Below are 21,183 nucleotides of genomic sequence, written 5' to 3' on the forward strand. Positions count from 1 at the left end.
CTTAAATACATTTTACACACTATGTCAAAGTTATTTTGATTAAGTTCTCCTGTTTCCCTAAAGTGCCTACAGAATAAAATCCAATAAATTGACAAAGTGGTCTCCATGATCTGTTCCCAACTCAGAATTCTCCACTATGACCTCATATCAACTTCTCACAGTCTAAGCCTTATTTCCCAAAGAGATCATATACTCAAAACTCCATATATTTATTCATTTTGTTCCATCAGTCTGAACCAGCACCTTGCACATCTTTTTCATAGAGTAACATCAAAGTCCTCCTTCAAACTACAGTTCAAGTAGGCCTTCACTGATGCCCACCCAAGCAAAACTTAATTAAATTCTCCCAGTACACTTACGTTCTGTTCATCCTTTTTTTAAATATCCTTTTATTGGTACATTTTAGACAATGACATTCATCATTGGAAATTTGCACCTTTATATAATCTCTTGGTTGTTCCTCCTTCTCATAGGTATTTATTGTATCTTGCCTGGTTTTCTATAAAGTGCTTCCACATTTGTAATTTTCCTACCATTCTAACTTTGCTTCTGCTCCCTTTCATGTGTTATATATTCAAGTCTTATTAAACTCTTGTCCATCATTTATCTGAGACTCTGAACATCTTTCTATACCTCTGGGTGAGCCAGGATGTATTCCTTAAGACTTAATTCAAATACTAATGGCTCCATGAGATTTCTTTATTATCTTCTTCCCATAGGTAGAATTAGGTGTCTCTCCACCATGGTACCCACCCTTCTATATGTATCTTCTATGACAGTATGTTGTCAATACTATTTTTATTGCAGTAGTCTGTATAAAGATCTCTCTTCATACTTCTTCTGGAGACTTGTCAACTTCTTAAAAATTTACGAGCAAATTCTATGATTTCTCCTTCCCCTCCCAAGATATGGTATTACTATGTTGCCCAGGCTGGCCTTGAACTCCCAGGCTCAAGTGATTCTCTTGCCTCAGCCTTCCCAGTAGGTGGGACTACAGGCATGTACCACTATATGATCTTATGGACAAACATAAACAAAAAATCTTTCTTGCTAAGAATCAAACTTATTGTGTTTCTTTTAGCCTTAGGATTTCTCTACTCAGATTTATTTTTCAGTTTAAGTTACAATGTCGATTGGACAATTACTTTTCAAGAAAATTACTGGCCCCCAAAATGATTTCACTTTTCCAGACAGTCCATTTTATGAGAAAGTGACACATTTCTTACCTCCACTTCTACCAATATATCCAAGAGAACAATCTTAATGCGGGGGAAAATAATGCACATCCCAGGACTCTGGGAGGCTGAGGCAAAAGGATCTCAAGTTCAAGCCTAACCTGGACAACTTAGCAAGACTGTCTCAAAAGAAAAAAAAAGGGGGGGGTGGGGGAGGCTGGGGATATAGCTCAACTCAAAAACCCTGGGTTTAATCACCATACTGGGAACGAATGAATGAATGATCTTAACTTCACAGGAACTGAGAGTCAAAAGACTTGAGATGTTCAGCATTTTTGAGCCTACAATCCTTTACCTATAATAAGCAGGTAAAAACAGCTACTTCCCAGGTTGTTGGAAGGATTTATTCCTCAGCAAACACTTAAGAACCCACAACAGTCTTCTTGGTGCTGTGATGTAGCAGTGAATAAACAAACTCCCTGGTCTCAAGCAGCTTTTATTCTAGGAAAAGGAGCATCACTGTTGAGTATACAACCATGAGGAAGATGGTGACCATAGCTAACACAAACCAAACACATATTATGTATCTGGCGTTTTATTGGAGAAAGCTCATTTATTTCTCACAAACCTCTACTGAGTAAAATATTATTATTTCCATTTTTTTGTTGAGTAGGCTGAAAATTAAAGAAGTTAAAAAACTTGCCTGGGCCGGGGATTTAGGTCAGTGGTTCCAGTGCCAGCCGCCTCGCAAGCACAAGGTCCTGAGTTTGATCTCCGGTACCAAAAAAAAAAAAAAAACTTGCCCAGACTCATAAGCAGCAAAGCCAAAATTTGAAATAAGCATTCTGGTCCTAATATCTGCTCACCTAAAGAAATAAATACATGCTGTGTCACATGTGATAGAGGCTATGATGAAAAGTTCAGGTAAGGGAAAAAGATAAAGACCCAATGACGGTTAAGAGTTGCTATTAAAATTTTATTAAAGTTTATTGGAGGGGGATTTCTTGATAACATGACATCTAAGCAGAGGCCTGAAGGAAGTTAAGAAAGAAACCAGTCAAAGTTCTAGAAGAAAAACATTTCAGACAGAACGGCAAGTTTGCAATAAAGCACCAGTTCAAACAGGGCCTTAGAAGAACTTAGGTTTTCATTCTGAGTGAGACAGAAAATCTCAGAAAAGTTTTGAGCAGAGAAATGATGTGATTTGACTTATGTTTTCTAAGGATTGCTGCAGGAAAAAACAGACTGTAGAGGAACAAAAGTAAAATCAAGGAAAACAGTCTGCTTTGATAATCTGGATGAGAGAAAATAGGGCTTAGACAAGGATTTGTGGTAGGTAGTGGTAAGTCAAGATAATTTTTAAAGGTATAAGGGGCAAGATTTACTAATGGATTGGATTTGGGTTGTGAGAAAAATTAAGTCAGAAATCTGCCAAGAAAGAAATCAGGAAAACAACGCCATTCACAATAGCTTAAAAAGCCGGGGATTTAGCTCAGTGGTTCCGCTGCCTGCCTCACAAGCGCAAGGTTCCGAGTTTGATCCCCAATACCAAACACACACACACACACACACACACACACACACACACACACACACAAACACAATAGCTTAAAAAAATTAAATACTGGGCTGGGGATTTAGCTCAGTGGTGCTGCCACCAGCCTCACAAGTGGAAGGTCCTGAATTCAATCTGTAGTACCAAAAAAAAAAAAAAAATTCAATATCTAGGAAGTAACCTAACTAAGGAATTAAAAGAACTCTATAATGAAAACTATAGTGCAATGAAAAAAAAAAAGAGAGATTGAAGAGGACATTAAAAAAATGGAAAGACATCTCCTGTTATTGATATTGTTAAAATAGCTGTATTATAAAAATGATCTATAGATTTAATGCAATTCCAACAAAAATACCAACAGTATTCTTCACAGAACTAGAAAAACAATTCTAAAATTTACATGGAAGCAGAAGAGACCCAGAATAGCCAAAGCAATCCTGAGCAATAAGAGTAAAGCAGGAGGCATCACAATCTCAGACTTCAAGTTATACTACAAAGCTACAGTAAGAAAAACTAGCATGGTACTGGCACAAAAACAGACATGTTGACCAATGGAATAGGACAGAGGATGCAGAAACAATCCCAAGTACCTTTAAGCCATTTGATTTTTGACTAAGGAGAAATGATAGCTCTTTAACAAGCAGTGTTTGGAAAACTGGTTATCCACGTGCAGAAGGATTAATCCTAGAGCTGTATCTCTATTAAATTCTACTAAATTCTGTACTAAATTCAAATCAAAATGGATCTAAGACCTAGATATAAAAATAGAGACACTGAATCAGCTGAAAGATAAAATAGGTAAAACTTTAAAGACATATGCATAGGCAAGGATTTTCTGAGCAAAACCCCAAACTGCACAAGAAATAATACCAAAAATCAACAAACAGGATATATCAAATTTAAAAGGTTCTGCAAAGCAAAGGAAACAACCAACAGAGTGAATAGACAACCTACAGAATGGGAAAAACATTTTGCTAATTACTCCTCAGACAGAGGACTAATATCTAGAATATATAAAGAACTAAAAAAAATTAGAACCCCCCCAAATAAAAGAACCAATAAAAAATGGTCAATGAAATGAAGGGACATGTCTCAAAAGAAGAGCCAGGCATGATGGCACATCCCTGTAATCCCAGCACTTGAGAGGGAGGAGAATTGTCACGGGTTTGAGGCTGGCCTGGGACACATAGTTCAAAGCCAGCTGAACTACATAGCAAGACCCTGTCTTTACAAAAAAAAAAAGTATAAACAGCCAATAAGTACATGAAAAAGTGTTCAGCATCTCTGGCTATTAAATACAAATCAAAACAATACTGAGATTCCATCTTACTCCAATAAAAAAATGGCCATCAAAAAGAAAATAAATGGCTATCATCAAGAACTAAAAAAAACAAATGCTGATGAGCTTGTGGGGTAAAAGGAACTCTTCTCCATTATCATTGGGAATGTAAACTAGTGGAATCACTATGAAAATCGGCATGGAGATTCTTCAGTAAACTAAAAACAGAAATTCTATTTGATCCAGCTGTTCCACTCTTGGGTACCTTCCCAAAAGAGTTAAAGATATCACATTACAGTGATACATGCATACCTATATTTAGAGCAGCACAATTCACAATAGCTAAATTATGGAAGTGGCCTATATGTCCATCAACAGATGGATGGTTGAAGAAAATGTGAGATACACACACACACACACACACACACACACACACACACGCACACCCCAGTGGAATATTACTCAACCATAAAGAAGGATAAATTTGAGTCATTTATAGGAAAATGGATTGATCTTGAAACCATAATAGTAAATATTGCATGGTTTCTCTAATATGAGAGACCCAAAATATAAGTAATTTAAAAAAATAAAAGAGAGATGGTAGGAAATAGGAAAGTAAACTCTATGGAGATGAGAAAGAGGAGATGGTGGAGAGGGGGCAGTAAAAGTAATCAATACGTGATATGTATATGTAGTAATTCCCCAAGATAAATGTAATTATTATATTTTTGTGAACATATACTAATTCAAAAAAATTAAAACTTTTGTGCTCTACTTCATACAGCTATTTAAGAAGCAAAAACAAATGTTAGAAGGGCCGGAGATTTAGCTCAGTGGCGCTGCACCTGCCTCGCAAGTGTAAGGTCCTGAGTTCAATTCCCAGTACCAAAAACACAAATGTTAGAGAGTATGTGAAGAAACTGAAACCCTAGTGCACTGTTGGTGGAATTGTAAAATTGTGCAACTACTATGGAAAATGATGTGGTGATTCCTCAAAAAATTAGGATTACTATATGACACAACAATTCTACCTCTGGGCATATATCCCAAAGTAATGAAAACAGGGAATCAAATAGATACCTGTATACCTATATTCATGGCAGCATTATCTACAATGGCTGGAAAGTGGAAGCTACCCAACTGTCCACTGACAAATGAATGGATGAATAAAATTTAATACAAATACAATGGAATATTATTCAGCCTTAAAAAGGAAGGAAATACTGACACATGCCCCAACATGGACGAACCCTGAGGACATTATTTTAAGTAAAGTAAGTCAGTCACAAATGGACAAATATGATTCCACTTTAATGAGGTATTAGAACAGTCAAATTTATGTCACAGAGACGTAAAGCAGAATGGTGGATGTCAGAGACTGGGAGAGGGATGACAAAATGGGCAGTTAGTATATAATGGTACAGAGTTTCAGTGGGAAAAGATTAAAAAGTTCTGGACATGGATGGTGATGATTTAGAATAATGTGAATATACTTAATGCCTCAGAATTCTACACTTAAAAATGGTTAAAATTATAAGTTGTATGTTACATATATTTTATTACAACCAATTTTAAATAAAGCAATAAAAAACTTTTGTTTCCAAGGACAAAATCAAGAAAGTGAAAAAGATAACCCACAGGATCAGAAAAAATATTTACAAGGAATATATTGGGTAAGACACTTATATCCAGAATTTATAAAGAACTCATAACTTAACAAAAAAAGATAAACTCAATTTAAAATTGCGTAAAGGATTTGAAAAGGTATTACTCCCAAGAAAATATTAGAATGGCCAGTAAACATGTAAGAATGTGTTCAATATAAGCAGTCACTATGGACTTTGCAAATCAAAACTATGATGAGATACCACTTTACACCCACTAGAGTTACTATCATCAAAAAGACGGAGAATTCTAAGTGCTGCTGATGACACAGAGAAATTAGAACCCTCATGTGTTGTTGGTGGGAATGTATAACAGTAGAACCATTTTGGAAAACAGTCTGGTAGCTCTTCAAAGTGTTTAACAGAGAGTTACCATATGACCCAGCAATTATCAAGAAAATGGAAAGCATATATCCATATAAAAACTTGTACTTAAATGTTCACAACAGCATTATTCATTAGAGCCAAAAAGCAATGGTAACTAACAATCCTCCAAATGACCAATAACTAATGTAGAAATAAAATGTCCATCTAATGAAATATTCAGCCACAAAAAGTAATGAAGTACTAATATAAGCTATATCATTGGTAAACCTTAAAAAACATTATGCTAAATGAAAAGTATCATATTATTATATGAAACTCTTTATAGAAAATGTGTAGAATATGAAAATCCATAGAAATGAAGTAGATTAGTGGCTATCAGAAGCTGAAGGAAAAGGAGAGTGACTGCTAATGGGTAGGAGTTTCTTACAGGAAAATGAAAATGTTCCTGTATTAGAAAATGGTGATGTTGCATAATTGTGTGACTATATTAAAAAAAGCACTCTAACCACTTTTTAAGAGACTATAAGGGCAAATTTTACGGTATGTGAATTATAACTCATTAAAGCTGTTATAATAAAAAGTGATCACCAGGAAAAATTATGAGAAAAGAAAAAAATGGAAACAAAGTCTATGTAAATAGGGAAGGGTGGAGGGGGTGAAGGGCACACAGGTAATGGGGAAAAAATAAGAACCAAGATACATCATGTACAGGTACAAGCACTCAAAGATAAATGTAAACATATTGTATACCTAAAATGTACTAATAAAAGAATTAGAGAAAAAAAAAAAAAAAGAAGTGATCACCAACTGTGTCATTGTTGACTAAGAGAAGGACTGAAAATGAACCATTAGTTTGACATAATGGCAGTCATCTGGCCTTTACCAAAGCTATTCTGTGGAGTGTTAGGAAGAACTGAATTTTTACACAATGTACATGAGAGTAGTTTAGATGGTACCTGGCATAGTCCAAAAATAAAACAAAACAATGAAAACTAGAATCCCATTAGTTTTCCACCTAATACCTTTCCCTATGGGTAACCGCCTATAGTCACACTCCACACAATGACATATGGTGAACAACAGGCTATATATTCAATGATATGTATATGTCATATAGCCTATGGTGAATCTTTTAGAGACGAGTGCCCAAACTACAACCCCAAACCAACTTATTTATTGCAAAGTGCCAACACTGTAACTAAACCTGAATACTGAGGTTTTAGTTTAGAAAAAACAACTCATACATTAACATCTTTTGTCTTATAAGAAAAACACATGTTCCACAGGTTTGCCAAAACTAGCCTAGGTGTATAGTAGCCTATATGACCTAGGTTTGTGTAAGTACACTTTGATGTTCACATTAAGTAAAATCATTAAGGATGCATTTCTCAAAATGTATTCTTTATCATTCCTTTTTATACAAATAAAAGCATTTTATGTATACTGTTTTGCCTATACTTTTTTCACATATCAACATTTTTTAGGTTTTTTTTAACATTTTGGTAAAGAGCTACCTCATTCTTTTTATAGCTACATGGTACTGTATTCTATTGTGTGGACATGCCAATAATTTATTTAACCAGTATTTCAGTATTTAACGAACACTTAAATTGGTTTCAATCCTTACTATTAAAAACAATGCTTTCAAAAATAGCCTTGTGTGTATGTCACTTCCACATGTGAAAACGTGTCTGCAGGATTCATTTCTGGAAGTGGGGCTGAGGGCTTAAAAAGGTATATATATTAGTAATGTTGATAAATTTTGCCAAATGCTTTCCTTAGAGGTTACACCAATCTACATTCCCATCCTGCCAGCATTGTATGAGTGCCAGTTCTCTCACACCTTTGCCAACACAGTGTGCTTCATAATTTTAGCTTTGCCTTAGAAAATTAACCAAGTTATATGCAAGAGGGGACAACCCCACTTATACTTAAAACTGGGTGAATATAGTGAATGCTCTTTGGATAAATTTAATTTTGATTGGGAGAAGAAATTTAAAGCTACATATCTCCATGCCATCTAGAAAAAAGTTCTCTCATGTCCTGTAGTGAAAACACACTCCATTTCTTTAGTTCTCATGTAAGCAGCCTTTAGCTGGAGAAGAAAAAGACTAGGACATGGAAAATACCCTGGGCCTTTGTGAAGAATCACTACTCTAAGCAGCTCCTGGCTCCTCCAATTGGAAATAAGGTTCTGTGTTGGCAAGGCCAAGACTAGAAGATGACAGGTTGGGATAGGGAAGCCTCATCAGCTGTTGAGGAAATGACAATCCTATCACAACAAGAAAGCCAGAAAGAATAATTTTGAAATGTAATAGGATTCTTACTTGGTTCTTCTAGGGCCCATGAGCAAATATGCCTCATCCCCCATTCTTGCTTCCTGTTCCCACACCTACTTTCCATTTGAGTATCTTAAAGTCTTCCAGCTGCAAACTACTTCTGCCCAGAGGTTCCTCTATCTTTTGAAAAGGCGCTTTTTTGTTGTTGTAGCTCTAGAGATTGAACCCAGGGCCTTTGCACTGAGCATTATCCACAGCCCTTTTTAAATTTTTTGAGACAGGGTTACCTGGCTGGGTTCAGACTTGTAATCCTCCTACCTCAGCTTCTTAGAGTGCTGGGATTACAGGGATGCACCACCATGCCTATTTACAGTTCTTCCCAATACACTAGAAACTCGCTAAAGAGAGTAACCTCCAATCTGTTGCTTTAGAATCCTCTTTCACTCCAATTTTTATAGGCTTAGCTTAAGGCTGGTGCTCAACTAATTTAGGCTGATTCAAATGTGGATCTCTCCCATCACTTTGAGAAACCTAGCACACCAGGCCCCTGCTGTCCAGACAAATCTATACTGAGCCAGCTGGGACCCTGTTACATAGGGACATAATACCTGAGGGGATGTCTTCTACTGAGAGATGGTTTGCCTTCTGTACCAGCTCATGTAAAAGTTTCTTCTGCCTCAGCCTTTTTTCTCGTAGAACATTCTTAAAATTATTGATGCACTTGTTGAGGTAAATGGTCTCTGCACACACTTGCTCTAGACTTAGCCTGCCTTGCTTGGGAGATTCAGGCCTGGAAGAAGTCTCATTTCCCAGACATGAGGCCAGAGTAATACTGGGCAATGAATTAGTAAGAGGTGAGTTATTGGAAGCAATAGAGAAGTTGCTTGGGTCTTGAGGGGTTTGGTTGCTTTGTACAGAGATGCCTACTTCACCAGAGACCACGCTGAGCAAGCTCTCACTCCCTTGGCTTCCAGGACTCTCCACAGAGCAATCCTGGGCACCCCTTGAACTCACTGTTCCAAGAAGTCGATCACTATTCTCTGACTGGGAACCACTTTCATTGCTTTCCAGGTCTTCAAGACTGATGGACCCACTGTTTTCCAGCTTCTGAAACACCCCCTGCAGAGCTGAACGAAAATGGTGAATTGCTCGGCCCAGTTTAGTTGTGTAAAACTTCACTTCCACATCCTCGTCCTCCTGCAAGCTACCTAGAACACAAGAGGACTTGTCAAAGACATCCTTAAGGACCTGAGCAGCACATTCCTCCTCTTCATTTAAGTCAATATGAACCATATTACTGAAAGTCTCAGGCCCTATGATCATTTCCTCCACCATGCTGTCAGAGCTCAGAGTTGCAAACCTTCTAGACTTGTCTGCCAAAAGGTCTTCTAGCTGCTTGGAACTCAGAATATCAAGCCCAGCTTCACAGCCTAGAAGCTTGTCTTCTGCATTTATTCTTTCTGTCTTTAGTAATCCAGGCAGTGACAGGCAGCTGCTGGCCTCACTCTTACTGCTGCAGTCATTTTCTAATTTTGCTACTTTACATGCTTCAAGTTCTTGGCTGTACCTTTCAAAAAACTGAGATTTCTCAGAATCTTCCTCTTTTGAGATTAACACTAGGAAAGGTTCCTTAAGTTGATGGAGGGGAGATAGAGAAGTCTTTCTCTCTGCTAATTTACCACAGCTGCCATTGATAGCCTGGGATGTTCCTGATGTTCCCTTCACTTCAGCCCCTGTCTTAAACTTATCACTTTCCTTTGTCAAATTGTTCTTGAGTTGGAAGCAAGGACTTTGCTGGTCAGGAACCTGATATTCTCTATGTTGATTCTGAGCCCTCATCTGATACGAACTTGTCATTGGTCCTCTGTCCCATGTTTTCATCTGAAGAACTGTTTTATCCTGGTTTAAAGAATTCTCACTATGATTTTGAAGTTGCTGCAAAAATGATATAGACTCCATTTGTAGATTCTTACAGCTCTGTGACCAGCTTGGTTCTCTGCTGGCAACCTGAACCCCCACACTCTGCAAGAGGATGGACTTCTGTAAGATAAAGTCTCTGTGCTCCAGATGTGCAAGCTTCACCACGGTAGGCCTGGGAGCAGGGGCCTTGCCTGCCCTGTAAGCCTCTTTGATGTACCTGCTGCACTGTATGCCATTGACACAGAGATGTTTGGCTAAAAAGTTGTCCACCAGTTCTATAGTATTTTCCCCTTCTTGTTCAGGAAGTCCATACAGGTACAGAATGGCTTCCTCATTGGGTCTTCCCATACAGGGCTCACACATCTTGGTCAGGGAGCTGCTGCCCACATGCAAGCCTTCTATTTCACTCAGTACAGAGTCTACACAGCTTGATACTTCATCCACTGATCCTCGGACTTGGCTCAAGTGCTGCTGCAGCTCAGCAATCTCACTCTGGAGACGGCTGATGCCTTGCAGCTCTCTGATGATATATTCTACTACATCCCCTAAAGGCTCTCGCTGTTCGTGGCCAGAGCCTCTGGACAAAAGGGACTTGGCTTGGCTCCTCTCTGAGGACTCTTGACAGTTTGTGGTAATGCTGGCAGATGAAAAGTCCTGAGAACCAGACTCTGAAACACTGGAGGTAGAGCCCAGAGGAAGCTGGCTGTTGGCATGCTGCCCAAAGCTGCAAAGCTGGACCAGATCCCCATCTTTATCTCTACCAGTGACTGAGGCTGCTGACCCACAGCAAGGAAGCAGGGAGTTGTCCTCCGGTAAGGATCCAGCAGGGCCTGAGGACTTGTTTTTGATGCTACACACAGTCTCTGCCTTAACTTTCTCTGGAGAAAGCTTGGAGGAGGGTCCCAAGGTGACTATGATTTCTTCCTCTGACTCTTGCAACAACCGCTTCATTTTCTCACTCAAGGTTTAGACGGTTGGTTCTCTGGTTCTTCCCCTTATATAATGGCAGGGTGCTTAACAGAGATCACCTTGGGCAGCAATAGCCTGTTCTGCTCTTTTCAGTCTGTTTCTAGTAATTATTGCTGGCTGATACCTTGGGCTTAGCCCACAGTGCTGCCTGAAATGGCCTTATGTGTGGCCTCCAAAACTGGCACATGCCCCTGGATCCTGGGTTGACTCTTATCCTGTAGCTAGTAAAAAAGGAAAACAGTGAGCTCAGATCAGAAAGCACCAGTTAATTTTAATCTAAATCAAGCATCAAGCAGGAATAAGAACATTACCTTCTAAGACTAAGAATCAATTTGCCTAAGACTAAGAATCTGACTTGTCTCCCAGCCTTGGCCTTAAAGGCTGTAGCCAATCAGTTCTCTTTCCTTAACTTCCCTTTACAATATGAATAAATAAATCAAGTCTTTTGTGTTCTAGGCAAGTACCAAAGGCATCAGTCATCAGTATTGAAACAAGGTATTGGGAGGTAGATGAGATAAGGTCAACGAGTGACTTCTTATTCAAATCTTCACAAAATTCAGCACTAGGGTATGGCTCAGGAATGAACAAATAGAAGCTTAACCATCACAGCTCAAATCACATACACAATGAAAGACAAGACATGGAATGTTTCCTTCACATTTTGTTTTTCTGGTGAAGATTCAGCTACTCAGTGGTTCATCCTTGCCTGTGCTCATCACACAAAGGGTTTCCTTTTGTTTCAAACCCTTCACTTTGAAAAAGAACCATGGAAAGTATGTTAAATTTGGAGGAAAAAAGTATTTTTTTCCAGGATAAGGTGGGACAGTATAGGCTTGGTCACTGTTCCAGAACTCAGGTGGCATTTAGCATGTTTGGATCCAGGAAGCAGGCAGCCAAAGGCACATATATGATGAGCTCACAACTGAGGATGAAGGAGGCTCAGGCTCAGCCTGGTGTTCTTAACTCCACTTAATAGGCCCTAAGCCAAATCAGTACCCAAGTTCAGCTTTCCTGGCCCACTGTGGATACTTCAGAGAACTGTGGTAAGTGACTGCCAAGCATTCTGTCACTGCTTAAGCAATGGAGGCTTGCTCGAAACTTCTGACATCACAGAGGGCTCCAGGGTGCTTTGGTGCTCTCCAGAAAGATGAATGCAGACCAGCTATAAGTCTTGCCTCTATTCCCTAAACCACCCACAGAGGCAGAGATGATAATCATCTTATATGGGGTGGACACCCATTCTCTTTTCACAATAATGTGAAAAGTTAAAAAAAAAAAAAAGTAAAAAAAAAATGTGAAAAGTAAAGAGAAGGAAAGTATAAAGTACAAATAGGCAAGTACGGGACTGCTGAGCTACTCTACAAAGGGTAATAGGAGTTAGGGGGAAACAGGCTACCTTTCATGTTCTTTGACCAGAGATAGTTTCCTCATTTTCTAGATTTAATCTAGATTTGGAAATCTTCTTGTCTCTTGCCTCCTTTTATTTTCCAAGTATCCAAGTTAATCCTAAAGGGGTTAAAACTGCCTTTAAAAACACAAGCTAAATGTTCTCATGGTAACTCATTTTTCAGGAAAAGTCTTTGTCTATAGCTACAGTCTATGGACCTAAAATTTAAAACCACTGTGCTTCCCTTGACTAGGAAGAGCCAGAAGGACCAGTCACAGGACTTGGGTCAAGTTGAAGCTGGCTCATTTTATTGGAAATACCTAGGTCAAGAACCAAGAGGCTGGAACTAGATGGAATTCCCTTTTTAAATCATCCACTCTTCCCCCTAGCTCCTCTAAGAATTTTACTTTATCAAGGAATTCCTCATCTAAACATGTTTCCTGCCCTGGGAGGCAGAGGAGAGGCCCAATTCATCCCTTATGGCTTGACATCAAGGACTCAAGATGCCAGGACCAGTCACACTTTTAATCTGGTCACTAAGTCTAGCCTTTGAGGATGTTCTCAATTCCTGGATCTTGGGCCTGGTACCCAGCTGTCTAGGCAGATCAACTTCTAATTCTGAAATTAACTCAAATTCTTCCTTATCTCCTTCCACAAGTACAAAATCTTTATTTCCAACCACCGCCCCCCAACCACATAAGGATTGGGTGTTTCAGTTTTGGTCTTGGCATGTGGTATTACCCCTCAACTTTCTGGCTCTATAAGGAGGTAGACATACCAATTATCCTTTCAAGTTTGTCTCTTAAAAGAGATTACTTACTAAACAAAGATGGGAGCTCTGTGTATAACCACAGGAAGCCACGAGCAAGGACTACATGCTCCTGGGCTTAGAATAGCAGATATAAGTTTGGGTTTTACTTCATTAGTGATCTTGGATTAAGCTCTTAACCTCTCTGTACATTAGTTTCCTCATCTGTAAAGTGTGCATTGGGGTGTCACAGGAATATTATAAAACTAAAATGAGAAACTGCTATTTAGTACCATAAAATATTACAGTGTTGTTGTTACCTTCTTTCTCCTAGAAGCATTTTTTGAGAGAGAGCAAGAGAGCAAGAGAGAGAGAGAGCAAGAGAGCGAGAGAGAGAGAGAGAGAGAGAGAAGTCATTTGGTTCTCAACACTTCATTTAGGAGTCATGAGGTTTGTCATCTTCCTTTAGGCGGCCTGACAGCATGAAAAAGGGGCAAATGGTTATAGAAGGCAAGCTTTTTCTCCCTAATGTTGGTAAGGCACAAATTCACTTACAGGTCCTCTAAGGCCAACCCCATTTTGGTACAGAAGTAGTAGTATGTCAGGAACAAAAATGGAGCTAACTCTCCTGTTACTGCTTCAGTGCACACCAGGTTAACCTGACACCTATCTGACAGACCAACACTCCTGACAGACTTGGCTAACTTCCTGGACAGGGTTACCAGTGCCCACTCCCAGACTACAATGCCTATGACACTGGCTGGCCAGCCACACAGAGGGCAAATGGCATACCCCACATTCCTATGGCCTCCTAAAGAGCTAGAGGTAGAGTTGCCTGGTTCCCTAGTCACTAACAAATAAAATCTTCCAACTATAGCTGCCATAGTAACTTTTCTCACCCCTCAAAAAAGATGCTTCCATATTAATCAAACAAAATCCTCCAACCCTTCTTTTGAGTTGGTAGTCACTGCCCCTGCATGAATTCTGGAGTTAAGAATTATCTCCTAGTATAGGTTCCCCAATGGCAACAAACTCAGTCATCTAGACTTTATGCTGTGAATCACAGTGTAGGGCTCAGTGTTATATCCAGAGGATTAACCATCACATTGCTCAGAACTCATTGGGATACCAGAAGTCAGAATGGGCAGAAAGGGCAGCTTAAAATGCCAGGAGACCCAGTTCACCTTCTTCCCAGCCTGTCCCCTGCTGTTGCTGCTGCTGCTGCTGTTGCAATAATGGGGATCAAATCCAGGGGTGCTGTACCACTAAACTACATTCCCAACCTTTTTTACTTTTTGAGACATAGTCTTGCTAAACTGCCCAGATAGGGCTCAAACTTGTGATTCTCCTACCCCAGCCTCCCCCATTCTAGAATTACATGCATGCATATCATGCCCAGCTCCCAGCCTCTCTTTGCTACTACCGTCCACAGAAATGAAATGACAGGAGCCTAACCTTCTTAGAAAGACCACTTGATCTCCAAGTCAATTCAAATGAATAAGTATCTAAATGGTATGCCAGGCACTAAGCTTGGTGCCAGTGACATAAGATAGTTTCCACTTTTTTTTTTTTTTTTTTTAGTACCGGGGATTGAACTCGGGACCTTGCGCTTTCAAGGCAGGCAGCAGAACCATTGAGCTAAATCCCTGGCCCTCCACTTTCTTAATTCATTAAGGTCTGGAGACAGAGAGAGAAAGAGACCTATACATAATCACAATATGATATGATACATATTGTTGTCAAACTTGTAATAAAAAGTTTAAGCATTTAGTTCCACAGGAGAGGAATGGGAAGGAGGTAAGAGGCAAAGCCTGGACAGGTAAGGCCACAGAGAAGTTATGTTTGAACTGGATGGGATAAAGAGGTTGTGAGATCTCCTTAACTCAAACCTAGTCCTCTAATTTCCATCAAGGTATTTAGTGCTATGCCCTATCTTGTGGGCCTATTCATTCTGGCTAAATTTCCAAATTTCATGCACATAATCAGAAATGACCATTGGTTTCTATGCTCTTTTCCTAAGAATGCCTAATGCTGAAAAAAATAAGGTAGCCCTTTCAAGGGATATCTGCATTTGAAAAGAGAACAAATCAAAATGAATTAATCAAAAGGATTAAAGCTTTAATGACAGAAGGCTGAAAATTAGAGCAGGGAATAGACCCCTCAAATCACATTTATTAGTATCCACTCACCCAAAACCAAGAAAAAAAAAAGCAAAAACCTCACCGTTTTCCGAAATGGATAATTCATTTATGCCTCTCTTTGATTTGTGAAATAAACATGAGTAGGAATGTGACTATTCCTTGCAAAAACTGCCTCTGACCCAAATCTTGGCTTGCAGGAAACCACCAGGGGACCTCTGGAAACAAGCCAAGATTCTATGTGCATATAGCAAGCAGCCTCTCAATTTTGTGAAACAATCCCACAGGCAATAAACCAAGAGCTCTGAGCCTCGCTCATAGAGGACAGATCATTTCTAGGCCATTTACCAATTATGCTATATTCCAAATGTGCTGAGAGGAATGGATTTCTGGGGCTATAGCAGGTAGGGGTTCTCTTATTTTATTCATCTGTGGGAACGAATCAATGTCCACAGAGTATCTCATCAGAAGAAAGTGATCAGGGTACAAGGTATGAAGAGTGAGATTAAACAAAAGGAATAGAGAATACTCTAGATTATGAGTTTAGCAGGATCCCAATACTGCAGTTCCTATGACCTGAGATCCCTCTACACTTTACCTTGTGATCTAGCCTATGGAATAGTTTTGTTTGACTATCATAATGTTTTTCAAATTTTGAATTTGAGAAGCTTTAGGCAAGGCAGGAACTCTAGCTTTTCAAATGCTCAATTACTCAAGATTATAACCTTTGACCCAGAATGATACTCATTGCTGCTGTCTGGATGGGAGGCTCTTGCTCAAGGGCCCACAGCAGATGTGAACTTCATTACACAGGAAGCTGTGTTTAATATTTGTTTTTAAATTTCCAGTGCCTAGCACAGGGGTTGGGACACTGTGAGAACTCAGTGACATGGAAAGAATAATGGAGTCGATGACTAAGTTGAATTAGAATACAAGCCTCCAGATTTCGGATCTACTTCTGTTTCCATGACAACATGGTACCTTCAAGTTCTAAGTTTCCTTCTAGACTGGTCACTTATAACCTTTTTTCATATAAAATTAAGTGTCAGACATTTCTCCCTAATTATACTTAGAATTTTCTGGGAATTCATTCAGGACAAAAATTGCCAGACTGTCAATTAGCTAGTGTCTGTCTCTCCTGCATATGAGACTGGTAGAGAGAGGCCCTGCCACAGTTCCTGTCACCCCCAGGGCTACCATGATGAGGCTCCCACTTGCCCTTCTAGTAGGAAAAGCTCTCCTACAGCATCAGTGTCCAATTGAAATATAAAGTAAGCCACAAATATAATTTTAAATTTCATAGTGGCCACATAAAAAAGTAAAAATAATCACATATTAATCTTAGTATGTTTTATTTAACCCAATACCCAAAATATTATTTCAACATGTAATCAACATAAAAATTAATATATTTGCATTCTTTTTAAACATTAAATCCTTGAAATTTCATATGCATCTTATGTTTACAGCATATCTTAAAGTAGACTAACTATACCTCAATTACTCAATAGTCTAATGTTACCAGTGGTTAATACACTGGATAAAAAATATCTGCAAGTCTGGAGTAGAGGACACTATGGAGAGCCTTCAAAACCTGGAAGTAGATGCCCACTGTAAAGAGCAGGCTGTCATCTCAATGGCAGCAGAATGCTCTGTTTCTTTCACTCATCTTTTTATCTCCTCACTTTGGTCCTGACTGGAAGCAGCATATTTCTATCTTGTGGTAGATTCAACACTTCTTAAGGATATAAAGTACCAAGTATCAAGGCCCCAATATGCAGAATATGAGACCTCTTCTCCCTCTCAACTGAACCCTTTCTTGATATGCTGTGGCTCTGCATAGGTAGTTTCTTCCCAATACTCTGGGCAAAACTACAGGATAAATCTAGTTACTTGAACAGAAGCTATTCCTTCACATGGAAGATTTAAAGACCTCGCATAGACAAGAGCATAATCTCAGTGCAGTTGGGCCAAAGGTACTCTAGAGGAACATGTAAAAATAGTAAAAGATTATATTTGTTTAAAGTTTTCAGTTTACATGACTCTCATTTTATCATCACAACAACCCCATGAGGCAAGAGAGAAGAATTATTCTGTTTTCATAGATGAGAAAAATGGCTAGATACGACTTGACTAAGGCCACTGAGGAAAGCTAGGATTTAAAAGTAGTCTTCTTTTTACAAAGTTAGTACTCTTTCACTTCACATGAATGACACAGACAAATTATCTATATGTATGTGTGCACACACTCAAGGTTGAGAAAACTCAAGATGACTTTTCTGTTTATATGGCATATGCACAGAGGGATGAATTAGTACTACATTAGACAAGACATTGTAGCACCCCTCTTACATACACACATAGAGGAAGGATGGAAAGGTTTCCTGAATATACATGAAACAGAAAAGTTACCTGAGTACATGCATAAACACAGGAAAAGACAAATGATCTATATATATAAGCACAGAGAGGGAGATGGCTTATGTGTATCATATAAGATGAATAAGTTGTTTATATGTAATGTATACAGAGGAGACGAATGGACAGGTAATTTATAAACACACATGGACACATCAAGAGGGAGAAACGGATTATTTGTATACAAGTATACACACTCAGAGGGGTGGATGGGTTATGTGTATATATACAGCAAGAAGGAATGGATGGCAAGATTATTAGCACACAAACACGTGCACGTGAAGATTCTACCCCAGTGCTGAGTATACTATCTTTCACTCATTATAATGACCCCCAACCAGCAAGTTGGCTCAGGCAGTTATGTAATTAATGTGGCTGCTCCATATTCCACCCACAAATGCTTTGCTTTTGTCCCTGCTTGTCATTCAGTCAGTCATACACTCAATACCACTTACCTTATTGCTGCAACCAAAATAAGGGTTAAGGAATTGAAAAGAAAAAAACAAAACACAACAATAAAGCCATGAATTCTCAAGTTTTAGAATGCAAGTACTGTCTTTAAGAGGAAATCCATTCAGAAGCACTCCTTGGTTTGACAGAGAAGCCACAGGATGAACTTTCTGAATCACAGTGCTGCAGCTTGCCCAAGCGACAGACAGAGCCAAGGAGCTATTATTTTCAGTTGCACCCAGCTGGCTGGCTCCACAGCACAAAGTTGATGACAGGAACAATGCCCAGCAGAGAAATCCCCTCAGCAAAGGTGGGGCAGGTGTCTTGCCGGCTGCAAATCTAGGAATCCAATCTGGTCCACACCTCTCTGCTGAGAGGGTATTCTGACAACCAGCCTGCCTGCGGAAGGCAACAGCAGCCAAACTTCAACTGGATGTGGAATTCAAACTCAATCAATTCCGTGCTTTGAGACTGAGACGAAAGCAGGGCTGCTCCTGCTCCTGCTGCTGCTCCTCCTCCTCCTCTCCAGCTGCTTCCTGCCTGCAACCTCCCATAGGACACCAGCCCTCCTCACACGTTGCTGGCGCACACACCCCCTTCCCAGCACACTCACGCACACACAACCCTCGCCAGCAAGCTCACTCACACACCCTTGCTAAGCGTCTCTCCCTTTCGCTAAATATAGATCCTACTCTCTCCCCTCCCCCATTTCCTTCCTTCGTTCTTCTTTCTTCCCCTGCCTACCCACCTTGGTCATGTCTATAGAATAGAAAGATGTGAGACTGAGTCCTATACTTTTAGGAGCTCCCAGCCTCAGATGGAAACCAGAACACAAGAAACTGCTGGAGCACAATACAAATAGAGCTTTCCCTTCTACTGAAACAAGGTATAGGTTGGTTGGTTGGTTTTGTTAGTGTATATATAATCTGTTGTCAGCCTTTGGAGAAGGTAAAGGACAGACAGGGTGCCCAACTACAATTCATATCAAATGGTGCCATGCTTTTAGAATACACAGCTAGTTCAGTTCTTTTTGAACAGCCACTGCAAGAAAACCAACAGGAAAACAATAATTCCTTGAGGCTATGCCAAGGCAATGACTAGGAAGGATGGGAACCTGAGTGAGGTGATGTGGACCCTCAGCTGTAGATGTTGAGACCAAAGAATGCCTTGGAACCCAGAATTTGGAACTGAAAATCTAAAATGGTACTATATTGTCCAAATACTGTCTAAGGTTTAGGGCCCTGTTTTCACAATCCTAATTTCCCAATCTTTGCCAATGGCAGCCCTATTTTCCTGTTGGCTTTGCTAGACAGGTGGCTTTCATATGGCCCAAATTCCTGATAATTCAACAATTCTAGTTAGGATTCAATGGGAAATTGAATATCTCTATTTTTTTTTTTTTTTTTTTTTTTGGTACCAGAGATTGAACTTGGGACCTTGCGTTTGCGAGGCAGGTGGTGGAACCACTGAGCTAAATCCTTGGCCTGAATGTCTCTATTTTAAAAAAACACTCAAGTTGGGCCGGGGATTTAGCTCAGTGGTTCTGGCGCCTGCCTCACAAGCGCAAAGTCCCGAGTTCGATCTCCAGTACCAAAAAAACAAACAAAAAAACACTCAAGTTGTTCACCACAACACAATGGCCAAGCATAAGCTAGAGACCTTTGAAGCGCTGGTACATAAAATGTCAAGTACATGAAACATGATATCCCTTTCTAGTCCGCAACCACAGGTCAGGAAAAAAAACAAAACACCAAAACCAAAAAAAAAAAGAAGGAAAGATCACTTTCTGAGCCTCGAGAATCTCAGAATCCTCACTATAGAGCTCTGACCAGTCAGCAACAATCCAGGGAAGCCAATTCTCTTCTGAGCTGACCTTCTTCCTCCTTCAGCCAACAGTGGGTAGGCAACTTTGATTCACCCAACATGCTCAAGCCAAGCTCTCCAAATCTTACAAGTTCTGTTGCCCGGTAACATTCCTTGTAACAACCTACCAAAGAATCTAGTCCTTTTAGCCCAGGAATCGGTAGTCAGACTATAAAAGCCATTTAGGATCTGTCACTGCAGAACAGGCAGTCCTATATACGTAGTAGATTAAACAAACTTTTAAATTAACAATGATTTCCTTGGCTTATTCAAGATTCTGAGAAAGGGCTGATTCTACAGCCAACATTTGCCTCCCTACTGCCTTCTTCCAATAACATTGCTTCCCCCTCAACCAAAGAAGAAAATTTAAACTCTAGGAGATGCTAAACAACCCATTTCTTAACCATCCACCTCATTATGCAGCCAACACTAACAGCAGAGCAAATACCTCCTAACCCAGTTGGGAGCTGGCTGGATGACAGAAGAGATAAGGGCTGACAGCACAACTGTAACTACATCTAAATACAGAGGAAAAAAATAACTTGAAAACTGTCAAATTTCAGTGGAAGTCACAGACAATCTACTGTGGAGTTTCCCAGACTTAAGCCAGGAGGAAGAGGTAAAGAGTTTAAACCAAGAAAAACAGACAAGACTGATTAAATCAGAATCCCTCCCCTAGCTCCAACTCTGTAGTCACTCATAAAGAACACAGAGCAGGGGCTGTGGCTGGGTCTGGGCATCCTGTAAAAAAGAAGCTCACACTCAAGACTGGACAAGATCCCCAGAGCTAGCACATTGTCTAGAACGCTTACTTCTCCTGCCTCATCCACTGATGGCTCCAGGGCTTGGCTGAGGCCTGAGATGTTATAATGGCTAATGGACCTTGCCTTGTCCATCTGCCTACCAAATGCATTCATTCCATCTTCTAAGCAGCTTGAGGCCAGAAAAGCAAAGACTCAGAAAGTAGATGTATCCAGTAAATGAAGCACAGCAAGTTTTCTACCTCTAGTT

At 39.7% G+C, this 21,183-nt stretch overlaps 1 protein-coding gene across 12 annotated transcripts in view; it reads right to left on the reverse strand.

Annotated features, from left to right (window-relative positions):
• Unc13b (unc-13 homolog B) overlaps positions 1–21,183 on the reverse strand; it is a 202,965-nt gene that overhangs the window by 41,109 nt on the left and 140,673 nt on the right. For 4 of the 12 annotated variants that reach the window (XM_087184286.1, XM_087184283.1, XM_087184285.1 and 1 more), the window contains exons 1-2: positions 18,315–18,500; positions 8,888–11,389 (exon numbers count right to left, since the gene is read on the reverse strand). The exons of the other annotated variants lie outside the window; for them this stretch is intronic. In XM_087184286.1, the coding sequence (XP_087040412.1) occupies positions 8,888–11,150 (2,263 nt within the window). In that variant the 5' untranslated portion in view covers positions 11,151–11,389; positions 18,315–18,500. Of the gene's footprint in view, positions 1–8,887; positions 11,390–18,314; positions 18,501–21,183 lie in introns of those variants that run through there. 12 annotated transcript variants of the gene reach the window in all.

The sequence above is a fragment of the Heterocephalus glaber genome, unplaced genomic scaffold (assembly GCF_053883595.1).
Source record: "Heterocephalus glaber isolate CG9 unplaced genomic scaffold, H.glaber_assembly_v1.0 deba00001481, whole genome shotgun sequence".
In the NCBI taxonomy this organism is placed as follows: Eukaryota; Metazoa; Chordata; class Mammalia; order Rodentia; family Bathyergidae; genus Heterocephalus; species Heterocephalus glaber.